This window comes from Lonchura striata, chromosome 12, assembly GCF_050655825.1.
Source record: "Lonchura striata isolate lonStrDom1 chromosome 12, ASM5065582v1, whole genome shotgun sequence".
NCBI lineage: Eukaryota > Metazoa > Chordata > Aves > Passeriformes > Estrildidae > Lonchura > Lonchura striata.
Window position 1 is genome coordinate 17,676,068 of NC_140714.1, and position 18,187 is coordinate 17,694,254.

At 48.2% G+C, this 18,187-nt stretch overlaps 1 protein-coding gene across 1 annotated transcript; it reads right to left on the reverse strand.

The window, feature by feature from the left end:
- Positions 1-320: 320 nt before the first annotated feature.
- LOC146766275 (E3 ubiquitin-protein ligase PHF7-like) lies at positions 321-3,966 on the reverse strand. The gene is made up of 10 exons (XM_085590750.1): positions 3,577-3,966; positions 3,153-3,244; positions 2,966-3,067; positions 2,559-2,683; positions 2,320-2,482; positions 2,127-2,233; positions 1,799-1,912; positions 1,534-1,652; positions 916-1,381; positions 321-651 (listed from the first exon to the last, which is right to left on the reverse strand). Exons 1-10 carry the CDS (start codon positions 3,617-3,619, stop codon positions 321-323), a joined length of 1,662 nt encoding a protein of 553 aa, XP_085446876.1. The 5' UTR covers positions 3,620-3,966.
- Positions 3,967-18,187: the final 14,221 nt, after the last annotated feature.

The following is an 18,187-nucleotide window of genomic DNA, read 5'->3' on the forward strand; positions in this document are numbered from 1 at the left end:
ATGCCTCCCTAACTGTATGCAAGGCCCATAAAGGAGAGGTTCACTTTACAAGAGTGAGCAGTGGGGAAACATCTCAGCTTGGATTCAAAAGGCCGGAACAAAAGTCCTTTTTCATTAGCCACATCATTTAAGTGACTTTTCACTTAATACATGGTAAGACAGAAATCAAGGGATTTAGCACAAGACTACTTTCCTGCCAGTAGAAATGTCAAGAGCTAATACGGTTTTCTCACAGACCTACAAATCTCAAGGTCTCTGTATTGACTGTTCTCACCTTCACTTTTGGCAGCAAACAGATGGACTAGAAAGAAAAGATGAAGCTACGTGCTGCTGTTGGAGGTCCCAGTTGAGGCCCGACGCCTCTGGTGGGAGCGGTTGCTCCTGCAGGAACTCTCTGATGGTGTTCCCGTGCGCCTGGGCCTCTCAGCGCTTGCTGCTCTCCTCCTGCTCCTGTCCTGGCGACTCCTGGACCGGAGAGGTTGATCCGAGGCCCGGCGCTGCAGGCGGGAGCGGCTGCGTCTGGGGGATGTCCCTGATGGAGTATCCCTTTGCCTTGGCCACTCAGTCCTTGGTGCTGTCCTGTGGCTGCTGTCACGGCGACTCCTGGACCGGACAGGTGGACTTAGGGCCTGACCTTGCTGGTGGGAGCGGCTGTGTCTGCGGGACGTCCCTGGCGATGTCTCCCTTTGCCTGGGCATCTCAGTCCTTGGTGCTGTCCTGTGGCTGCTGTCACGGCGACTCCTGGACCGGACAGGTGGACTTAGGGCCTGACCTTGCTGGCGGGAGCGGCTGTGTCTGCGGGACGTCCCTGGCGATGTCTCCCTTTGCCTGGGCATCTTAGTCCTTGGTGCTGTCCTGTGGCTGCTGTCACGGCGACTCCTGGACCGGACAGGTGGACTTAGGGTCCAATCTTGCTGGTGGGAGCGGGTGCATCTGGGGGATGCCTGTGAAGGTGTCTCTCTTTGCCTGGGCATCTCAGTCCTTGGTGTTGTCCTTCTGCTGCCATCACAGCTACTCCTCGATCGAACTGGTCCATCTGAGGCCCGACCTTGCTGGCGGGAGCGGGTGCGCCTGCGGCCGGGCCCAGCATGTCTGGAATGGCCCCTGTCCTCAAGCTCAGGGGTGCTGCTGTACATTGACCTTGTTCTGCTGGGGCTGCTGGTGTCCAGCGAGGGAGATGGCAGAGACTGCTGCCGTGCTGTGCGTTGCTGGCTGCTGCGGCTGCTGGTCTCTGCGGATGAAGCCTGGGGATCCTGCCCCGATGGCACCGGGCCATGGGAGCTGGGGCTGATGGCCTCAGATTCTGTGGAGTCGTGAGCAGGCTCCAGTCCTGACTGACTGGTCGGGCTGGGGCCACTGAGCTCTGGCTCATCCCTGGAGGCTGTAAGGACAAGCAGGAATGTCAAAGACCACCCAGGCCCAAGGCAAGCCTGGCCAGAGCAGAACCCCAGCCCTTCAGGAGCAGACGGGCTCTGCCAGGCCCAGCCTGGGCACTGCCCCCAGCCCAGGGACACCGGGTGCTTTGCCTCATACCCGTTTCAAGACCAGCACAGCTGTCACACTCCCAGCTCTGTACGCTGTTTCTCAGGCCAGAGCAGCGCCTGTGGGTGCCCTCAGCAGCGCAGGAGGAGCACAGGAGCAGTTCCCAGGGCCTGGGGAAGCAAATGGGTTTATGACACTGAGGACAAAGTGCCATAAACCCAAAGTGTCCGGCCAAGCTCTTCTAGTTCTTTTCTCTTTGAGCCCTTGAAGTGACACGGGTACCCTGCAGAGCCTCAGGTGCCGCTCCCCAACTTACCCCTCTTCCTCTGCCTCGTCCCTGCCTCCCGGGTAAAGGCAATCCCTGGCATTGCACCTGCTGTGCCTCTCTCCTAGATCCGCGTAGGCATCGTTGTCCTCCCAGGTTGGAAGTCTGATGGAGAAAGGAAAAGCTGATGAGTTTCTGCTGCCTTCCTCTCACGGAGGTATAGGTTGTCCCTGCTGTTCGTCCCGTACTTTTCCAAGGCGTGCGTGAAGCTAAAGCCCAGACCCACGGGACAGGGCAGGGACAGGACTGGTGGGGCAGGGACTGGCAGTCCACAGACCTTGCAGCTCCTGTCCTGTGAGGCAGGCAGAAGGACACAAACCTAAAGGGGATTCGGATCCCCAGGATGATCATTTCGACAGTGAATACCATCCGGTCTCTGCACAGGGGGCACCGAAAATATAAAGCACCAGCACACATGGCCTGTCCCTGCAGGGCAAACAGAAGCAGGGTGAGCAAGGCCCTGGTGCTGCTGAACACCTGCTTTGCCCTGGGGCTGAGGGGAGGGCTCCTACCTGGATGCAGTCCCTGTGGAACCAGGCCCTTTTGCACGCTGAGCACACCAGGGTTCTGAAAGTCTTTCTATCCTCCACTGGCTCCATGCAGATGAGACAATCGGTGCCTGGCTCTGGAGTTGCCCCAACATCCTGCTTTGGACAGTGCTCAGGGCAGAAGGAGCTGGAGGAAAATGGATGGGCAAAGTGAGAAATGTTGGATCTTCTGCCAGGAGTGACCAGGAGTGGGGAGGAGGTACCTGTAATATGGAATATACTGTGTGACGCAGCCGCCCTCCTTGGCACAGGGCAGGTGGAACCATCTGTCACAGTCCTCCATGCAGCACATGATGGTTGCCCCGCTCTGGCCACAGACGCAGCAGCGCTGGGAAGAGCCAAGCAGCCCCATCAGCAGCAGCCTCGGGGCCTCCCCAGGCAGCCCCAGCGCTCTGGACAGGGTGCAGGATGTGGCCGCTGCTGGGTCTCAGCCCACAGAGCCGTCTGGTGGAGGAGGGGGGCTCCTGTGCCAGAGCCTCTGTGCAGCTGCTGGGAGCCAGACTTTGCCCCGCAGCCGGCCGGAAGGGCAGGCCTTTCCTTCCAAGTGTCTGGGCTAAGCTCTGGCAAACCTCACTTGGCACAAATCTCCCTGCCTGCATCGGACTCTCACCTTTTGTGCTGCCCGCCGCACTGCAATTTGGATATCTCTAGGAAGAAATCCCATGAGTCCAACATGGTCGTTGTCTTGAGGAAAAAGTAGAGTGGCAAAGAACTGCAGCAGAGAGGAGGAGCAGATGAGAAGAGAGGGGCAGGAACTGCCCATTGCAATGGTGGAGGGAGCTTCCAGAGCCACTCACCAGGCAGAACACGTGGGCACAGATTCCACACTTCTCCAGTTTGTCACCGCAGATGTCCGGATCAGCCTCTGCACGGCGACACAGCATGCACACTGCAGGGCACAGAGCCAATGGCAGCGGGCATGAGCACCTCTGCGGGGCTCTTTGGCTGCAGCAGCATCGGCCCCAAGGGCTGCTCTGTCCCTGCCTGCCTGCCTGGCTGATGGGCAGGGCTGGAGGCCTTGGAGAGCAGGGGCCATTGTGGGCACGGGTGTCCCAAGAGCTGTCCCCTGGCCCAGCTGGGCCCCACTTGGGGAGGAAGGAGGCTCCCAGCCGCGGCATGGCTGAGCAGCTCCTGCCTCCCCCTGCCTCTGCTCTGGGCCCCACACAACGCCTGCCACAGGAGCCCCTGGCCCCGGCTCTGGGAGGGCGGCTTTGCCCTCACCTGCCTCCCTGGCACCAGGGCCCTCCTGCTTGCTGTCGCACATGGCAGCCGTCAGCGGTGAGTCCCTGTCCAGAAAGGTCACAGTCTCCTCCAGGTGCTGGTTCTCTCTCTGTCTGGGAGACAGAAGAGTGTGGGGAGTTTGCAGAACAGGCCCAGAGCCACGAGGGCACTACTCCCTGCTGAGCCCTGCGTGAGCCCTGCTCCTGTCCGCCTTCTCCTCCCGTCGTCGCCTCGAGGAACACCGCAGTCCGCTCTGGCTGTTCCTCCGCTGATTCTGGGCAGGGAGAGGCAGGGGAGCCTGCAGCACAGGCCCAGAGCCCCGAGCTGTGGGGCTCCTCTGGTCCCTGAGCAGCAGCGTCCCTGCCCTGCCTTCTCCTCCCGTTGTCAGGTCGCACTGACACGCGGCCTGAGCCCAGCCTTCCCTTTTGTGACCTTGCTTGCACGGGTCACAATGGCCACTCTGACATCAGCATCGTGCATCCACAATTGGGGCAGCCATGGCCTCAGGTCCCTGGCAACCACTTGAGGCGGCCCCCTTGGTAACTGCCCAGGTTCTGAGATGGGTGCGAAGGTTTGGCCAGGAGGGAACCCAGGCAGGGACTCCTGCAGCAAGTGCAGGGCCAAATGCCACGCCCTGGGGCAGCCATCGAGGCTGGTACTTTTGGCAGTAAGGTGCTGTTCAGGCACTGCCACTCCAGGGCTCCAGCCCCGGCCAAGGGAAATCTCTGCTCCTGCCCCTGGCAGGGGGCAGTCACACAGAGATTGTGCATTGAGTCAGGTGTGGAACTGAGGCCACACATGGACTCTAGGTCTCTTCACAAGGTTAATCCAAGTTTATTAGAAACCCATTATTTTATACACCGTTCTATTTAAACGTGATCTGATTAGTCATTTAATCAGCAGCTCTTCGCACCATTGGCTAATTCACAAGACACTCTTTGCTAAACATCTGATGAGCAAACAGCCGTTCAAAACACCAGCTGCAAGGTTGTTTTTAGTCTTTCTCTTAGGCATCTCAAAACTCCCCAGAGCAACACCTGGGGAACTTTATCTGGCTTCTCTTTCTCTGACTAAAGTATCGCATCCATATGGATTCTCTTCCACCAGAGAAATTCAAAACCTGCTTCAGGTGAACTGACATTTTCCTCAAGACCTCTCTGGAGAAAAACAGAATGAAAGTCAAGGCACTGCTTTGTTACAGGGGCATTCCTATGCCCGAATCCTCAGTGAAGGAAGAAAATTAGTAATGGTGACACCGCTGAATAAACACAAAGCACATTTCAATGGTCAGCTGAAGTGCCCGGAGGAGACAGACATTAACCACCCTCACACTCATCCTCAGGACAGTTTTGTCTCCACATTTGACAGTTCTTCCTTTGAATGTTGTTTGGTTTATTACAACTCAGAAGCTTAAAATAACAGTGCCCAGTGTAGTTATTAGACCCCAAACAGCCCTCTAACAATTGCCTTATGTATTTCTCACTGTCATGTCCCAAGACTTTTTATCTGAGGTCAGAACAAAAGAATTCCAGCCTCCTGCCCATGATAGAGAGGGGGAGATTTTGAAAGGATATAAGGACAACCATTATCTGTTGGGAGGTTACTGATGAAGAACAGGAAGTTCAGGGGAGATGGAAAGAAGTCCAATTGCTTTCCAAGAATAGGAAGAAAAGCTTTTTAAAGCCAGTATACTCAGTATACTTTGCCACTTTATCTTTGCTGCTCTCCCAAGACAAAAGATTTTGCAGTGTGACTTTATGACAATTGGTTTTGTATCTAGAAAATTAAATGTCATTGTTCTGTAAAATGATAAAGCTGCAAAATCTAAAATTAAAAAAATAAACAACCAAAACCAAACACCAAACCAAAGAAAACTTAAGTATTTGTCAATTCAAGTGCAAGGTAGATCAAGTGCTACCTGCCAGCATCAGTTGGCAGGTTCTGCCAAGGTGCAAAGGCTGCCACACCAGCATGGCAAGCTTGAAAGAGTCCTGTGTAGATTCATCACAGTGGAGAAGATCAGCAGGACCCGAGCAAATACAGAGACTTGTACAGTTTCAGAAATCAGATACAGGAAACAATTCCTTCAGAGCTCTCTGCTACAGTTTAAATTCATTATCTACCAGAAGGAAAAAAGTAAAACAGACCTTTAAAACAGACTATCAAAGCAATAGTGGAGTTTTCAAGAATGAATCATTTTCTCTACTCTATGGGACTGGACTTAAGCAGATCCCACCCTTGAAGGGAGCCTGGGAGTGCAAATACAGAAGGGGCAATCCCACCCTGAATTTGTCAGGAAGGGGAGCTGCTCTTTCCACTCTCTGTGGTCATACAGTTTGTCTTTTCCAGACTGGGAGGTAGGAAATTTATTGTTAAATTACATTTCTAACAAATTTAGGAGCTTTAGATATTGCTTCAATACATGCAGTAAAGCATCTCCTTTACTATATAAAAGCATTGTTTTTAAAATTAAGTTTAAAGCACTACTGCGATATAAAAGAAATGTTTTGTAAAAAGTACTTTATCCCCCAGAACTCAAATAAGGTTTTATAAACAGACATGCACTTGTTACCATAGAGAATCCTAGAAGCCTTTTGTTTCAGTTATTGTCTATCTTTTTTCTTTGTGTAAAATGCTGACACCTTTGGTAAGTGCCAACAGATTGAGTAATCCAACAGGCAGTTCTTTTCACTACCCACCATTACCTTCACACCATGAAGACTGAAAGACTGGTTTTTGTCAAAATAAATGAAGCTATTCCATATGACAACACATTTCCCCCCACTAACTCCAACAGCTGTAGCCTGAAATCAGGAAAAAAAAAGTTAACTGCCAAGTTAACCCCAAGACTTACTATTCTTTTTGAATTTAAAACAGTGACCGCACCACTTGTTTTTATGCTTTTATCTCCCTCGTGTTCTTGTCAGTACAAAACACATACCATGCATACTCAGAACCTGGCTATGTTCCCAGTTAAATCAAAGAACATGGCAGCATCCAAGCATCCACAATAACCTCCACTGAGACATAAATGGATCATCATTTATCAGTCACTCTGCCTATGCAAAGTAAGTATTGCAAATCACATGGATGATAAGAGGAGTGTAAGCAGAAGGAGATAAAATAAAAATCTATGTGGCTCTAAGGCAGAAAATATGCTTTTAACCTAAAAAAAAACCAAACAAACCTCACAGCTGCCTTCAAGAAACTACAGCATGTCAAATTCAGCTTTGCTTTCGCTTAGATCATCTCTCTTGGAAAGGCTGTAGATGTGGGGTTTTTTTCCTTCCAATTGAAACTTTTTCTAGGAAAAACATGAGACTGCACATGTACATCTTTGACTAGAATTTCCTAGAGGAAACAACTTCATGTGAGAAGCTTGTAAAGAAGATGTTGAAATCAATGGCTTCCCTGCTTCCTATGCCCTTTCCCCCCACCGTGACTGCACTTCATTTACCTGCATTAACAGCACGGATGAGAGCCAAGCTAAGAGAAGGAATTTAAAAAGCTGTGATGTTTTCTCTGCCATTACTTAAAGTGACACATGCAAACCCAAGAGAACAGTCTCTACTAGACACAGAGGAACTAAAATAGGATCTTGCAGCCTGGATGTCAGGTAGAAGTGAACATATTTGTCAAAATTACTGTAGAACAGGTACTGCATCAGGAGTGGCAAAAATTAAAAATGCCTTCCTGGGGAGATTCCAGCAGGGAGAAGGTTGCAGACACTTGAATTAGGTTTTCAGGTACTGTGCAGTTTGTTGGCATCTGACCCAAGGGCACAGCTCCCACACACATAAACTTTGGAACATCTAAGCATGGGTATAAGTGCTCTGGCTTGCAAAAGAACTCCGTGTTCAGCAGCTTGCAGTGGGGAGTGTCCTTAGGGTGCACTCAGAAATAAACCAAAATTAGGCCCCTTATGGCTTCAGGGGTTAGAGTTTCTTGGGGTTTGTTTTGTTCTTTTGGGGGTGGATTTTTAAAGATGTGTAGAGAACTTCTGGTTGCGAGCACTTTACATTATTAGACCACGCTAGCTGTCTTACCACTGAGCACAATGAAATATTAATTATTTTTATCCAGAATTTTTGGTGATTCGAGACATGACAACACAAGTATTGTAGCCTTCCAAAAATGATGTGTGTTTTATTCTCTTGATACAAATATTCTATTCCTAGGAATGAATGGTAAATACAACATTTGCACAACCCATTTTTACAAAATCAAAGGAGCAAAGGACTGACTTTCAACTGATACTCCCCATTCTTAAAGAGAAAAGGGTTACCAAAGGACAAATGGAATGCTGACCACTAAACAAAGTGATGGTTCTACCTTTCTTCAGTTACACATTGGAAACGCCACAACTAATCAATCTCTCAGTGAGCTTATTCTTTGGAAAGGAGACTCCTCATTCCCCTAGGGGGCCATGGTCTGTGGTGTGCCCACAGGTCAATGTCCTCACCTGCCTCCTAGCCTGGCGGCTGAGCAACAGGGCTTCCTGTTGCAGGATTTCTGAGAGAGAGAGGACACGATTTATATTTTGAGTGAAGGTTGAGCTACCCCCAGTCTAGGCCTCAGATAATGGGCCTTGGTAAGGCCTTTGAAGCCTTTGACACAGTAAGAAATTAGTCACTGCGCAGTTCGAAATTATGTTAAGGTAACCACAGTATCAACGAGTTTTCTGGGTGTGAATTGGTGAAGGGCTGCAGTGTGGAACTCTAGCCACCTTAAGACAAAGACAAACAATGTTTGCTGACCAATGATAGTGTGCTCACAATTTGTAAACGATACTGAAGTGTATATAAACTGCCATCTTATAAAGAATAAACGGAGAATGTAGCATTAGCTATATTGGCTTGATCTGCGTTTGTCCTGTCCAGCATTCCCTATTGTATAAGAAGTCCCTTGCTTCTGCTTCCAGCTTTGGGTAAGGCAGTGTTTGAAATACAGACGCAAAGAAGACTGTAGGGTATGAAATACCATAAAGCTAAATTCAGGCATTTGTCAGACACAGCAGCTCAAGGTACTGAGCAGCACAAAGGGTTCTGAGTTTAAGAACCTCTCTTGAAAGAGACACTACGTGTGTCTTACCTGGAACTCAGCTGCTGGTACTGGATATTGGGCTCTGTCATCACAGCAGACACTGCCTGCACCCTGTCAAATGAACTTGAGAGTTAGGCCGGAGATGGAAGGAGGGGTGAACAATTAACAGTTTCCTTAGAAAATGAGAATTGAATTTAAACAATTTTTTTTTTTTCCCTTTTCGTCTGTTCCAAAACACACAGTAATGGAGATTCAGAGATCCCTTTGTTCCATCATGGCATTATCCAGTGCCTCCAGCTGTTTTAGATACCCGGAAGGTGGGACCAGAGTTCTGGTCCTCAGTTTTTGTGATTTGCATTCACTCCTCAACCTCTTCCCAATTCTTTAGGGTGCCAGGCTGCCTTGCAGGATCCTCACTCCAAGCCCAGCATCCTCACTGACACCAGCATTAGCCGCTTCTGATTGTGCAGCCGCAGCTCAGTACCATTTGATGCAGCTCTCCAGCTCTCCGCTCCCCCTCTACTCCAGCCTCATTAATCAAAATGGATGTTGGCAAACTGCAGTAAATGCCAATGAGATTTCTTCAGTGTCTCCTAAGTCCTCTTGAAAATAGTGTGCATGGAAATTCAGACGTTTCGCTCAGCTGCACTGCAGAGCTGACACTGCGGCACGGTATTTCAGAAAGGCAAAGGAAACAAAATACAGAACCTTCTCCTGGCACATACAGGTCACAACTAAATGACTGAACAGAACGAGTTTGATTTAACCAAGTTCTACTGCACAAACCAGAGCGAAAGCTTCAGGACATCACCTGATGAGGGACGGAGGGAAGAGCATATTAAAAATAAAAGCAGGGGAAGCGCCACAAATGCTTCCACTGCACCGAGCATCTCTGCAATTGGCTGGGAGAGCTGTTGCTGCACAAACTCTGCCTGCTCCCGCCCCACGGAGTAAGCCCTGCTCCCTCTTACAACAGGCTGAAGCACAGCATGGCAAGCTGTCCCCAGTTACTATCCCTGATGGCCATCCCCCCTCAAGCTCACAACAGTAACAAGTTTGCCCGAGATCCTAAAAATCTCTCAAATTGAGCTGTGTGCGGGAGGAAAATTGTAGTCCACAAATGTTTCATGCTAAGCCTAGCAAACTTGGCCTCTATAACTTCTGGCTTCCAAAGCAACAGATCATGGTTCAAACCCTGCTGGGGTATTGTCCAGTAAAAATCCCTTTCAGGTGCGTCATCACTGTAAGAAGGAGGTGAGGCAATTTCAAGAGGTACTAAACTGAAGGCAGAAAGGAAATTAAACTCTCTTCTCAAAAAAACAAGACTTGGGTTTACAACTAAAATACCACTACAAGGAATTCTTTTTGCTTTTTAAATAAGGAAAATTTTCCCTTTGTGTGGCAACCATGTATTAAAATCAACACAGACAAATGTGTATCTGAGTGTCTAAAAGTCTCACCTGTCCCAGGGGTAACTCTTTGTATGGAAAGGTGTGCCCTAGCCTAGGGGAAAAGTGCTGCAAAAATACCTGCTGCTTTAAGTTATGAAATGGAAAAGCTAACATCCTACCTCTTCAGCTCCTACTCTAATGCAAAGCAATGATGAATTTGGAAAAAACCCCAGACACTTAATAAAATTATCAACTTTAATATCCTGACAACTGATATGCTGGAGCAAATCCTGAAGGACCCATGGGATTCAGTAATACACTTTGGTCATAAAAAGGGGAAGTAAAGTGAATGATCCCAAATAGCAGGCCAAGCTACGGAGAAAATTCCCAACGTATAATTAAAAAGACTGAGTTAATAAGGATGTTGCGTTAATTCAGGTCCATCAATAAAACAACCCTAACAGCTTTAGGTATCATCTTCAAAACCAGCATTAATATGGAAGTGTTCAGCAGAAAGTTGGGCTTAAATAGCAGTAAAACTCTATTTATTTGGGGTGAATAGGAGATTTCTTCTGCAATTAAAAAAGTAACTGTCCAAGAAGTCACAAGTCCTTCATCACAGGAGTCACTTACACATGGAAATTACAGGATGTGCTTTTTTGGAGAATTGCAACAATACTTGCGAAGTATATAATAAATAAGAGCATGTAAAAACAAGTTAGAAATAAAACGGAATTCTTTAGCTCTGGTTTGAAGAGTATTCTCACTCCTCGGTCACATCACAAAGGCAAAGGCAAAGTGAACTGAATATAGCATCCAGGCTAGGGCCAGATTTGTCTGCTTCATGATTTAGAAACCTCTTGGGAAGCTGGGACACTTGCTCAGTTTGTGAACCCAATCTAAACTCTGTTTCTACTGGGGTATTGTTGAACTCAGTCCAGCTGGATTAAAACTAAGCAGAGAGATGCTTTCTGAACATAGCAAAGCCATAGCCTGTGGCTCCCTGGACCTGTAGGGAGCATGTCCTCACTCCCTAGCTGAACAAGCTATTTTTAGATTACACAAAATGGATGTCAACAGACCTGCTGTAATCAAATGCTGGTTAAAAACAGCACCTATCTTCAGCAAGGAGATGGCTCATGATGGCTCCCAAGGATGTTCCTAAAATGCTGTGATGCCCTAGCCAGTTTTCAAAAGGTTCTTTATCGCCGGCTGGGGGATACATCCAAATCATGAATGGGAGTGGGCTGCTGTGGTATATGTTTATTTTTTAGCATCAGTCTCATTACAGGGTTATGACAATGGGAAGATGCCAGCAGCTCACATCCAGGCAACAGACCAAGAACTTAATGTTACAATTTACTTTATAAACATTTTGACTAGTCACACAAAGCAAAAGCATATTGACAATAGTTCTATCCAATCACTACAAGCACACGTACCTTTAGTTAAAACAATGCTTGCTTATTTTGAATACAATACTTGCTTGTAAGCCTCAAGATACAATGCACAGAGCTCCATTATCAAGCCTAGACCTTCCTAATATCTCACCAGATATACTTTTCTGCAACTTAGGAAGTTATTCTACCCAAGCGTTAATACACAGACTATTGTTCTATTTGTTCTTTCTTTCTACTTCTTGTATAATTTTTCTGCTGACAAATCTTATAGCTACTGCGTAGCTCTAATCACCATCCTGGTGTCTCTGAGGCCTGCCTTTTGCAACGTGCCCAAAACCCTCTGATTCTAAGGAATCCCACAGACTTATCATTGTTATTTGCAAGCAAAAGATTGGTTCCCAAGACTTTTTCCATGCTTTTCTCAGTTTATTAGAACTCATCTTTATAACTGTCCCATGGCTGTGTTCCACATATTTCACAATTACAATTACACAGGTTACATTTATTTACCTGACACAAAACACAACTTTGCATTTCACATCGTCTTTCTTTGAGAGAAAGATTGAGATAAAGTCAAGGAAACAGGGCAGGCGAGATGGAAAGCTTCCCTTGAGATGCTTTTGGAAGGGCCTGCAAGGACCCTGCCTTCCTTCGGAACAGAGGTGGCCACGACACATGGTGTTGGCTGTCTTACCCTAGGTGCCCCCTCTGCTCCAGAAGGACTCTTGCCCACTTCATCACTTGTCTGTCCCTCCAGCTCCAGGGCCTCAAACCCGCTCTGTAAGGTACTAAACCTCTAAGTCAGCTGCAAGTTTTGAGAATAAGGCAGTGAGCATGGCTCGAACTAGGGTTTTTTAGTCAGGCTTACAATATATGTTGAGAAGAAGAGAGAAGGGGTAGATAGCACACGAGAATCCAGCACAGCCTCGCCAGATTTTTCATCTGGGTTCTTGAAGCACAATGCCCAGCACTTGCGCTGAGCCATCTTTTTGTGTGTTCTGGCGACCGGAACCATCCCACGGCCAGGCCCAGGGTAATTTGGGTGCCAAAGTCCTGTTGTCTGCAAACAGCACACTTTTTTATCCAGCTGGAGCTGATTTCAGCATGTTTGCTGAGTTGACTTTAGGAGTGTTTTCCTTATCTTGGCAGTTCTAACAGATGTCCTTATGGCCCCTAAATTGTGCATCCTTTGCGTCCTCAATCAGTGGGCGTCCTTCTTCCCAAGCTTTGTCAGCTTCCCTCTGGGTCTGAGATCAGTGAAACGTGCCCAGCCCTGAGTCTTCAAAGACCATTCTAGCAACAAGTACTTTGCTTTTCTAACACCTGACCGTCACTCCGAGCTTGCAGGCTGCCATGTGCGGCACACGTTAAATGTCTCTTCTTGTTGATCGGGTTTGAAAGTGTGCAAAGCTCAAGCGTTACAGGACATCCTTTCTTCATCAGGAATGGGACCTGCGGGGTCCCGGCCCGCAGATCTTGCTGCTGGCCGAGGCTGCAGTGCCAGAGCTGCCGTGCGCCGTGGCACTGCCGGAGGGCCCCGGCAGAGCCGGGCTGGCAGTGCCGACACCTGAGGGAAGCCCTGCCGTGGCACTGCCGGAGCGCCCCGGCAGAGCCGGGCTGGCAGTGCCGACACCTGAGGGAAGCCCTGCCGTGGCACTGCCGGAGCGCCCCGGCAGAGCCGGGCTGGCAGTGCCGACACCTGAGGGAAGCCCTGCCATGGCACTGCCGGGGCCGCTCCTGCCCCGGGGCCGCCGGCAGGAGCGACGCCTGGGACCTGCCGACAGACCGGCATTGCTTGGCCCTCTTCAGTAGATCGAGGGAGTGGCACCACGAAATAGCAAAATATTACACCTGATTTAAAACACCAGAGGGAAGCCATAGAGTTGAAAGGAAAATGGTGTGCCAAAAGATAAAGAGCACGAAAGGGAAGACTAAAGAAAACATACTGAATCTTAATCTTCACATTAATCTCAACTATATCAGAGGAAACATGACAGTGAAAAAACCTACTCAGTGTTTTGACATTAGAAGGGTTTGCCATCATTATTTTGCAAGTATGTTCAACTCTTAAAAAGCAGTCAGGTATTCCTTTGTCTAGTGCCATGAATTTAATAATGGGATTGGATTTGGTACAGCTATCCCTCAAATTCTCCACATAAAGGAAGCTGAGTACTTAGCCATGAGTCAGTAAAAGAAATCTTCCATTCTATCATTGTTCTGTAGTAAGCACTTAATAAAAGAAGTAGTTCTGCAAATTGATGCTGATCCTTTAGCCATCTGTTAGAGAAACATACTATAATATTGGCTTCTTGGCTTTCCACAAATATTAAAGTGGAAGCTCTATGTATAGTGTAAAAGTAACCATGAATTAACGATATATATTTAATTTCTGCTATAAATTAAACTTAGAGAAGTGAAGTACCTGATATTACTCTTCAGGAAATTGAACTTACTCTTTGGTTCGGATCACATCCAATGAATGTATGATGAACACCTCTGCTACTGACCGGAGGAGAAGGCGGACAGGAGCAGGGCTCAGCAGGGCTCAGCAGGGACTAGTGCCCTTGTGGCTCTGGGCCTGTTCTGCAAACTCCCCACACTCTTCTGTCTCCCAGACAGAGAGAGAACCAGCACCTGGAGGAGACTGTGACCTTTCTGGACAGGGACTCACCGCTGACGGCTGCCATGAGTGACAGCAAGCAGGAGGGCCCTGGTGCCAGGGAGCCAGGTGAGGGCAAAGCCGCCCTCCCAGAGCCGGGCCCTGGGGCTCCTGTGGCAGGCGTTGTGTGGGGCCCAGAGCAGAGGCAGGGGGAGGCAGGAGCTGCTCAGCCATGCCGCGGCTGGGAGCCTCCTTCCTCCCCAAGTGGGGCCCAGCTGGGCCAGGGGGCAGCTCTTGGGACACCCGTGCCCACAATGGCCCCTGCTCTCCAAGGCCTCCAGCCCTGCCCATCAGCCAGGCAGGCAGGCAGGGACAGAGCAGCCCTTGGGGCCGATGCTGCTGCAGCCAAAGAGCCCCGCAGAGGTGCTCATGCCCGCTGCCACTGGCTCTGTGCCCTGCAGTGTGCATGCTGTGTCGCCGTGCAGAGGCTGACCCCTGTGCTTCCCCAAGCGCTGCCACCAGCTCCTGTGCTGCTGCTGATGCTCTGCCCAGCCCACCCACGGGCACTGCTGGAGCCCCACACCCACCACAGCCAGCTGGGGTGTGACAGCTCTGCTGCTATGAGCACGGCTCTGGGCAAAGCACCCGTGTGTCCCTGGGCTGGGGCCAGTGCCCAGGTCGGGCTTGGCAGAGCTTGTCTACTCCTGGAGAGCCGGGGCCAGTGCCCAGGTGGGCCCTGGCCCGGCTCTGGGGCACCTTTGACATTCCTGCTTGCCTTTAGAGCTGCCAGGGATGAGCCGGAGCTCAATGGCCCCGGCCTGGCTGGACAGTCAGGACTGGAGCCTTCCCGTGGCTCCCCAGCACCCAAGACCATCATCTCCAGCTTGGAAACCCTGCCGAACAGGATTTGCCAATTTTTTTCCTCTTAGATCTTTGAAAGGATTTTGGTAGTAACATTGTTTGACCACTTCTTCAAGGAACAAACGTGGCACGTTTCTATTCAGTAAAGAGTTTATTGGCTTCCTTGCATTTCTATTTGGTATCCCTATGCTTCCTTCAGCATTCCGGGAAATAATGAAAATCTACCGAATTCTTCAGAGAATTTTCTGAATCCACTATTAGGCAAAGTCTCTAAATTCACTCCTTCTCTTAAATACATCCTTTACGTACAGTTAATTAGCTGCTCCTGTAACATACAAAGATGTAGTGGTTTACCTGCCTGGACAACACAACATGATGTTATACACACCGGTACACTAAAACACGTTTGTTCCTGGCGAGTTGCAAAGTTGCAGGCTCTTCTTGAGGTCCTGAATTAATTCTGCACGCCCATTCATACCTGCATTCCCTCCTCTTGCTCAGCTTTCACCTACAGTTCCCAGGGAACACATGTTACATACTCACCTCAAGCAATAATCTACATCGGTCTTCCCAACCCTTTTTCTTCACTGAACTCTACTGATCTACAAAATAACTTTGGGCCCTCTGTGCAAAAAGAAGAACCAATTAATAGGCTTAAACATTTTCAATTGTGCTGCTGCTTCTAACAATCATGGGCAACTCAGCAATAAAGTCAGGAGTCAATTCTTCACATCCTTCCTGTTCTCTTGCCCACCACCAGACGTTGTCTCCCAACAGAAATGTTCCCTCCTGCAGCCTGGTGTCTGCGGGACAATGAAAGGCAGCAGCAGTTTTCCTCAGCATGCTGCAGTCTAAATTGCAGTGAAATAGCCGCTGTTTCATTAGAAGCTCAGCACCAGGATCACACATCTTCCCCCAGAACTGGGGCCTGCTTAGGACTGAGCTCTCCACTTTAACACCCCCTGCAAATCAGACAGGCTGGAAGAGTGCTGGGCACGAACTGTATGAACACAGCAATACATTTCTGCAGCGTTATTGAATCAGTCTCGAGAAATGCACACCATTTAAGCGTGTCTTAAGACTATTCTACAAAACATATAACAAGCAATTGTTTTGCTGGCCTCTGCAATTTTTGGGGACGGGACTCCATATGTTTCCTTTGGTTGTTGTTTTCTTTGTTTCTAAATACAAAATCCCCAGGATTCAGAAGAGAAACCCCCAGATTCATTAGGACAAATCACCACAGGGATTTATGTGGGTGACAAGAACACAGAATTCCTAATGGTAACACCAGAAAGACAGGAAAAAGTTAAAGGCGATAAAAATACCTGAAAGGATCCAACATATCTAGGTAACCTGTCAAGTTGCTAATGTTTTCGTGAGCTCTGCAAGTCTGGATTCCTATTAGGCAATTACCTGAAAGAGAAGAAAGCCAGAAATCTGCTTGGCCTTTATTTTACCAGGACTTTTTCACGGGATTCTGCCATAATTTTGAGCACAAGTAAGGACGCCAAAATTTGACTAGGAAACATTCCTAAGCAGGCAGCATCTTTTCCTCCTCACAGAATTCCAGGAAAAGTTTAAAAAAATACAAAAGGGGGTGAAGAAATTCTGTCGTACCTCTTAGGCATTCATCATCTTTGGAGAAGAAGACAACTCTAGCACTTTCTGTGCGTGGTAAAGAAACAAACCTAGACAAGTACAAAGGGATTTTAGCATTCTAAATTGTACTATCAAATTCCATGAACACAAGTTAAAACTGCAGTGCTTCAGAGAAATGGTATACAGTGAAAAGCTTTATTCCCTAGTAACCAAATAGAGCCTTCTAGAAAAAAAATAAAACTCTTCTTAACAGCAAACTGACTGTGTCTTTGGTTTCTGGCCAAACTCAGTTTGGAGTTGGTCAAACCAAAATGAGCCCGTTAATTTCTTGTGCTCAACGTCTCTCTTTTCATATTCAGCTTCACATCACATGGGCTGCTGGGAGTTTTGACTCTGGGCAGCACAAATGGTTTTCCAAGATAACTTTCACTGCTCAGAGGTGTGCAATCTCAGTTTCCCATTCCCTGAGTGCTGCTATTAATATTCCCACAGCATCCAACTACTACAGCCAAGTAGACAGCAAATAGAAACGGAACTTGCATTTCTTGGTCCGTTTCAGTGTCTCACGTCTCAGGCTCATCATCACCCTCAGAGCTGCCGTCTTGGAAACGTGAATCCTCTTGCCATGCGACTTTTACCGGCTTTATTGTTCCGAGTCTGCAAGACTCTGCTATAACAGCACCGAAAAAGAAACAAAGCCATATCCAGATTATTCCTCCACTTGTCAGGAAGAATTCCTCCTTTCAAGACAAATACTTACAGTGGAGAAGACAGATGTAGGAAGGACAGAATCTGCTTCTGCCAGATTTTCTGAGCTACATCTCTGCTCCAGGATTTTCCACTCTGTTCTCAGGATCTCTGCTGTATTCTTAAACATTTTATCGTTGCATTCAGAAGACACCGAATACCTTCTGAATTCAGCACAAGTGTGGGGGGCTTGTTGCTTTGTGTTGTTGTGTTTTTTTTTTAAATATTTTGGATAACTTCACACGGTTTCTTTTCTCTCCTACAGGACTGTGACTTGATTTATGTTGTTTCATCCTCTTTTCATAAGGTCTCATATTATCTATGGTTAGAACTTCCAAAGCATCACGTTTCATGCAGTTTCCTTCTTCTATAGGTCCAAGAAGAGAATTCAGTAGCAAAGAGAATGTTCGTGGATCTTGCGGTCATCTCCAGGCTTTTGCTCCTCCCTCTCCATTAACACACATTTAATTTAAAATCTTGTTGGGTTCTCTGAAACTTGATATGACAGGTGTGTCACCTTTCTCCCTGTTTGAGAGATTCAGGGCATGACAACAAGGTTTTTCACCACTCACCAAAAACCCCAATGCCTTCTCAAAGCATGCCTTTCAGAATTCCTGAGATGCAAGCATGAGTTACCTCTCATTCATGTACCACAGCCTTGGCAAGCAGAAATGAAGATCAAAATGCTTCTGCCTACTTACTGTCTTCTGCTGTGGAAAATCTCCTGCGTCCTGACCTTCTTTACACCACAGTGCTCTACAGTGCCTGCCAGAAGCTCTTCCTTAGAAATGGCACTGTGAGAAGGGTCCTGCTGTTACCTACTTTGATGCCCAGCTCCTCTGTGTCTCCAAAGAAGGAAAACTTGAACGCGCTCGACTCCTGAGATGCGTTGTTCTCGGGCAAAGGTCCCAAATGGTCATCTGGGGGCAGGGTCCTGTGCATCCTCTTTGTCCCAGCGTATTTCCACA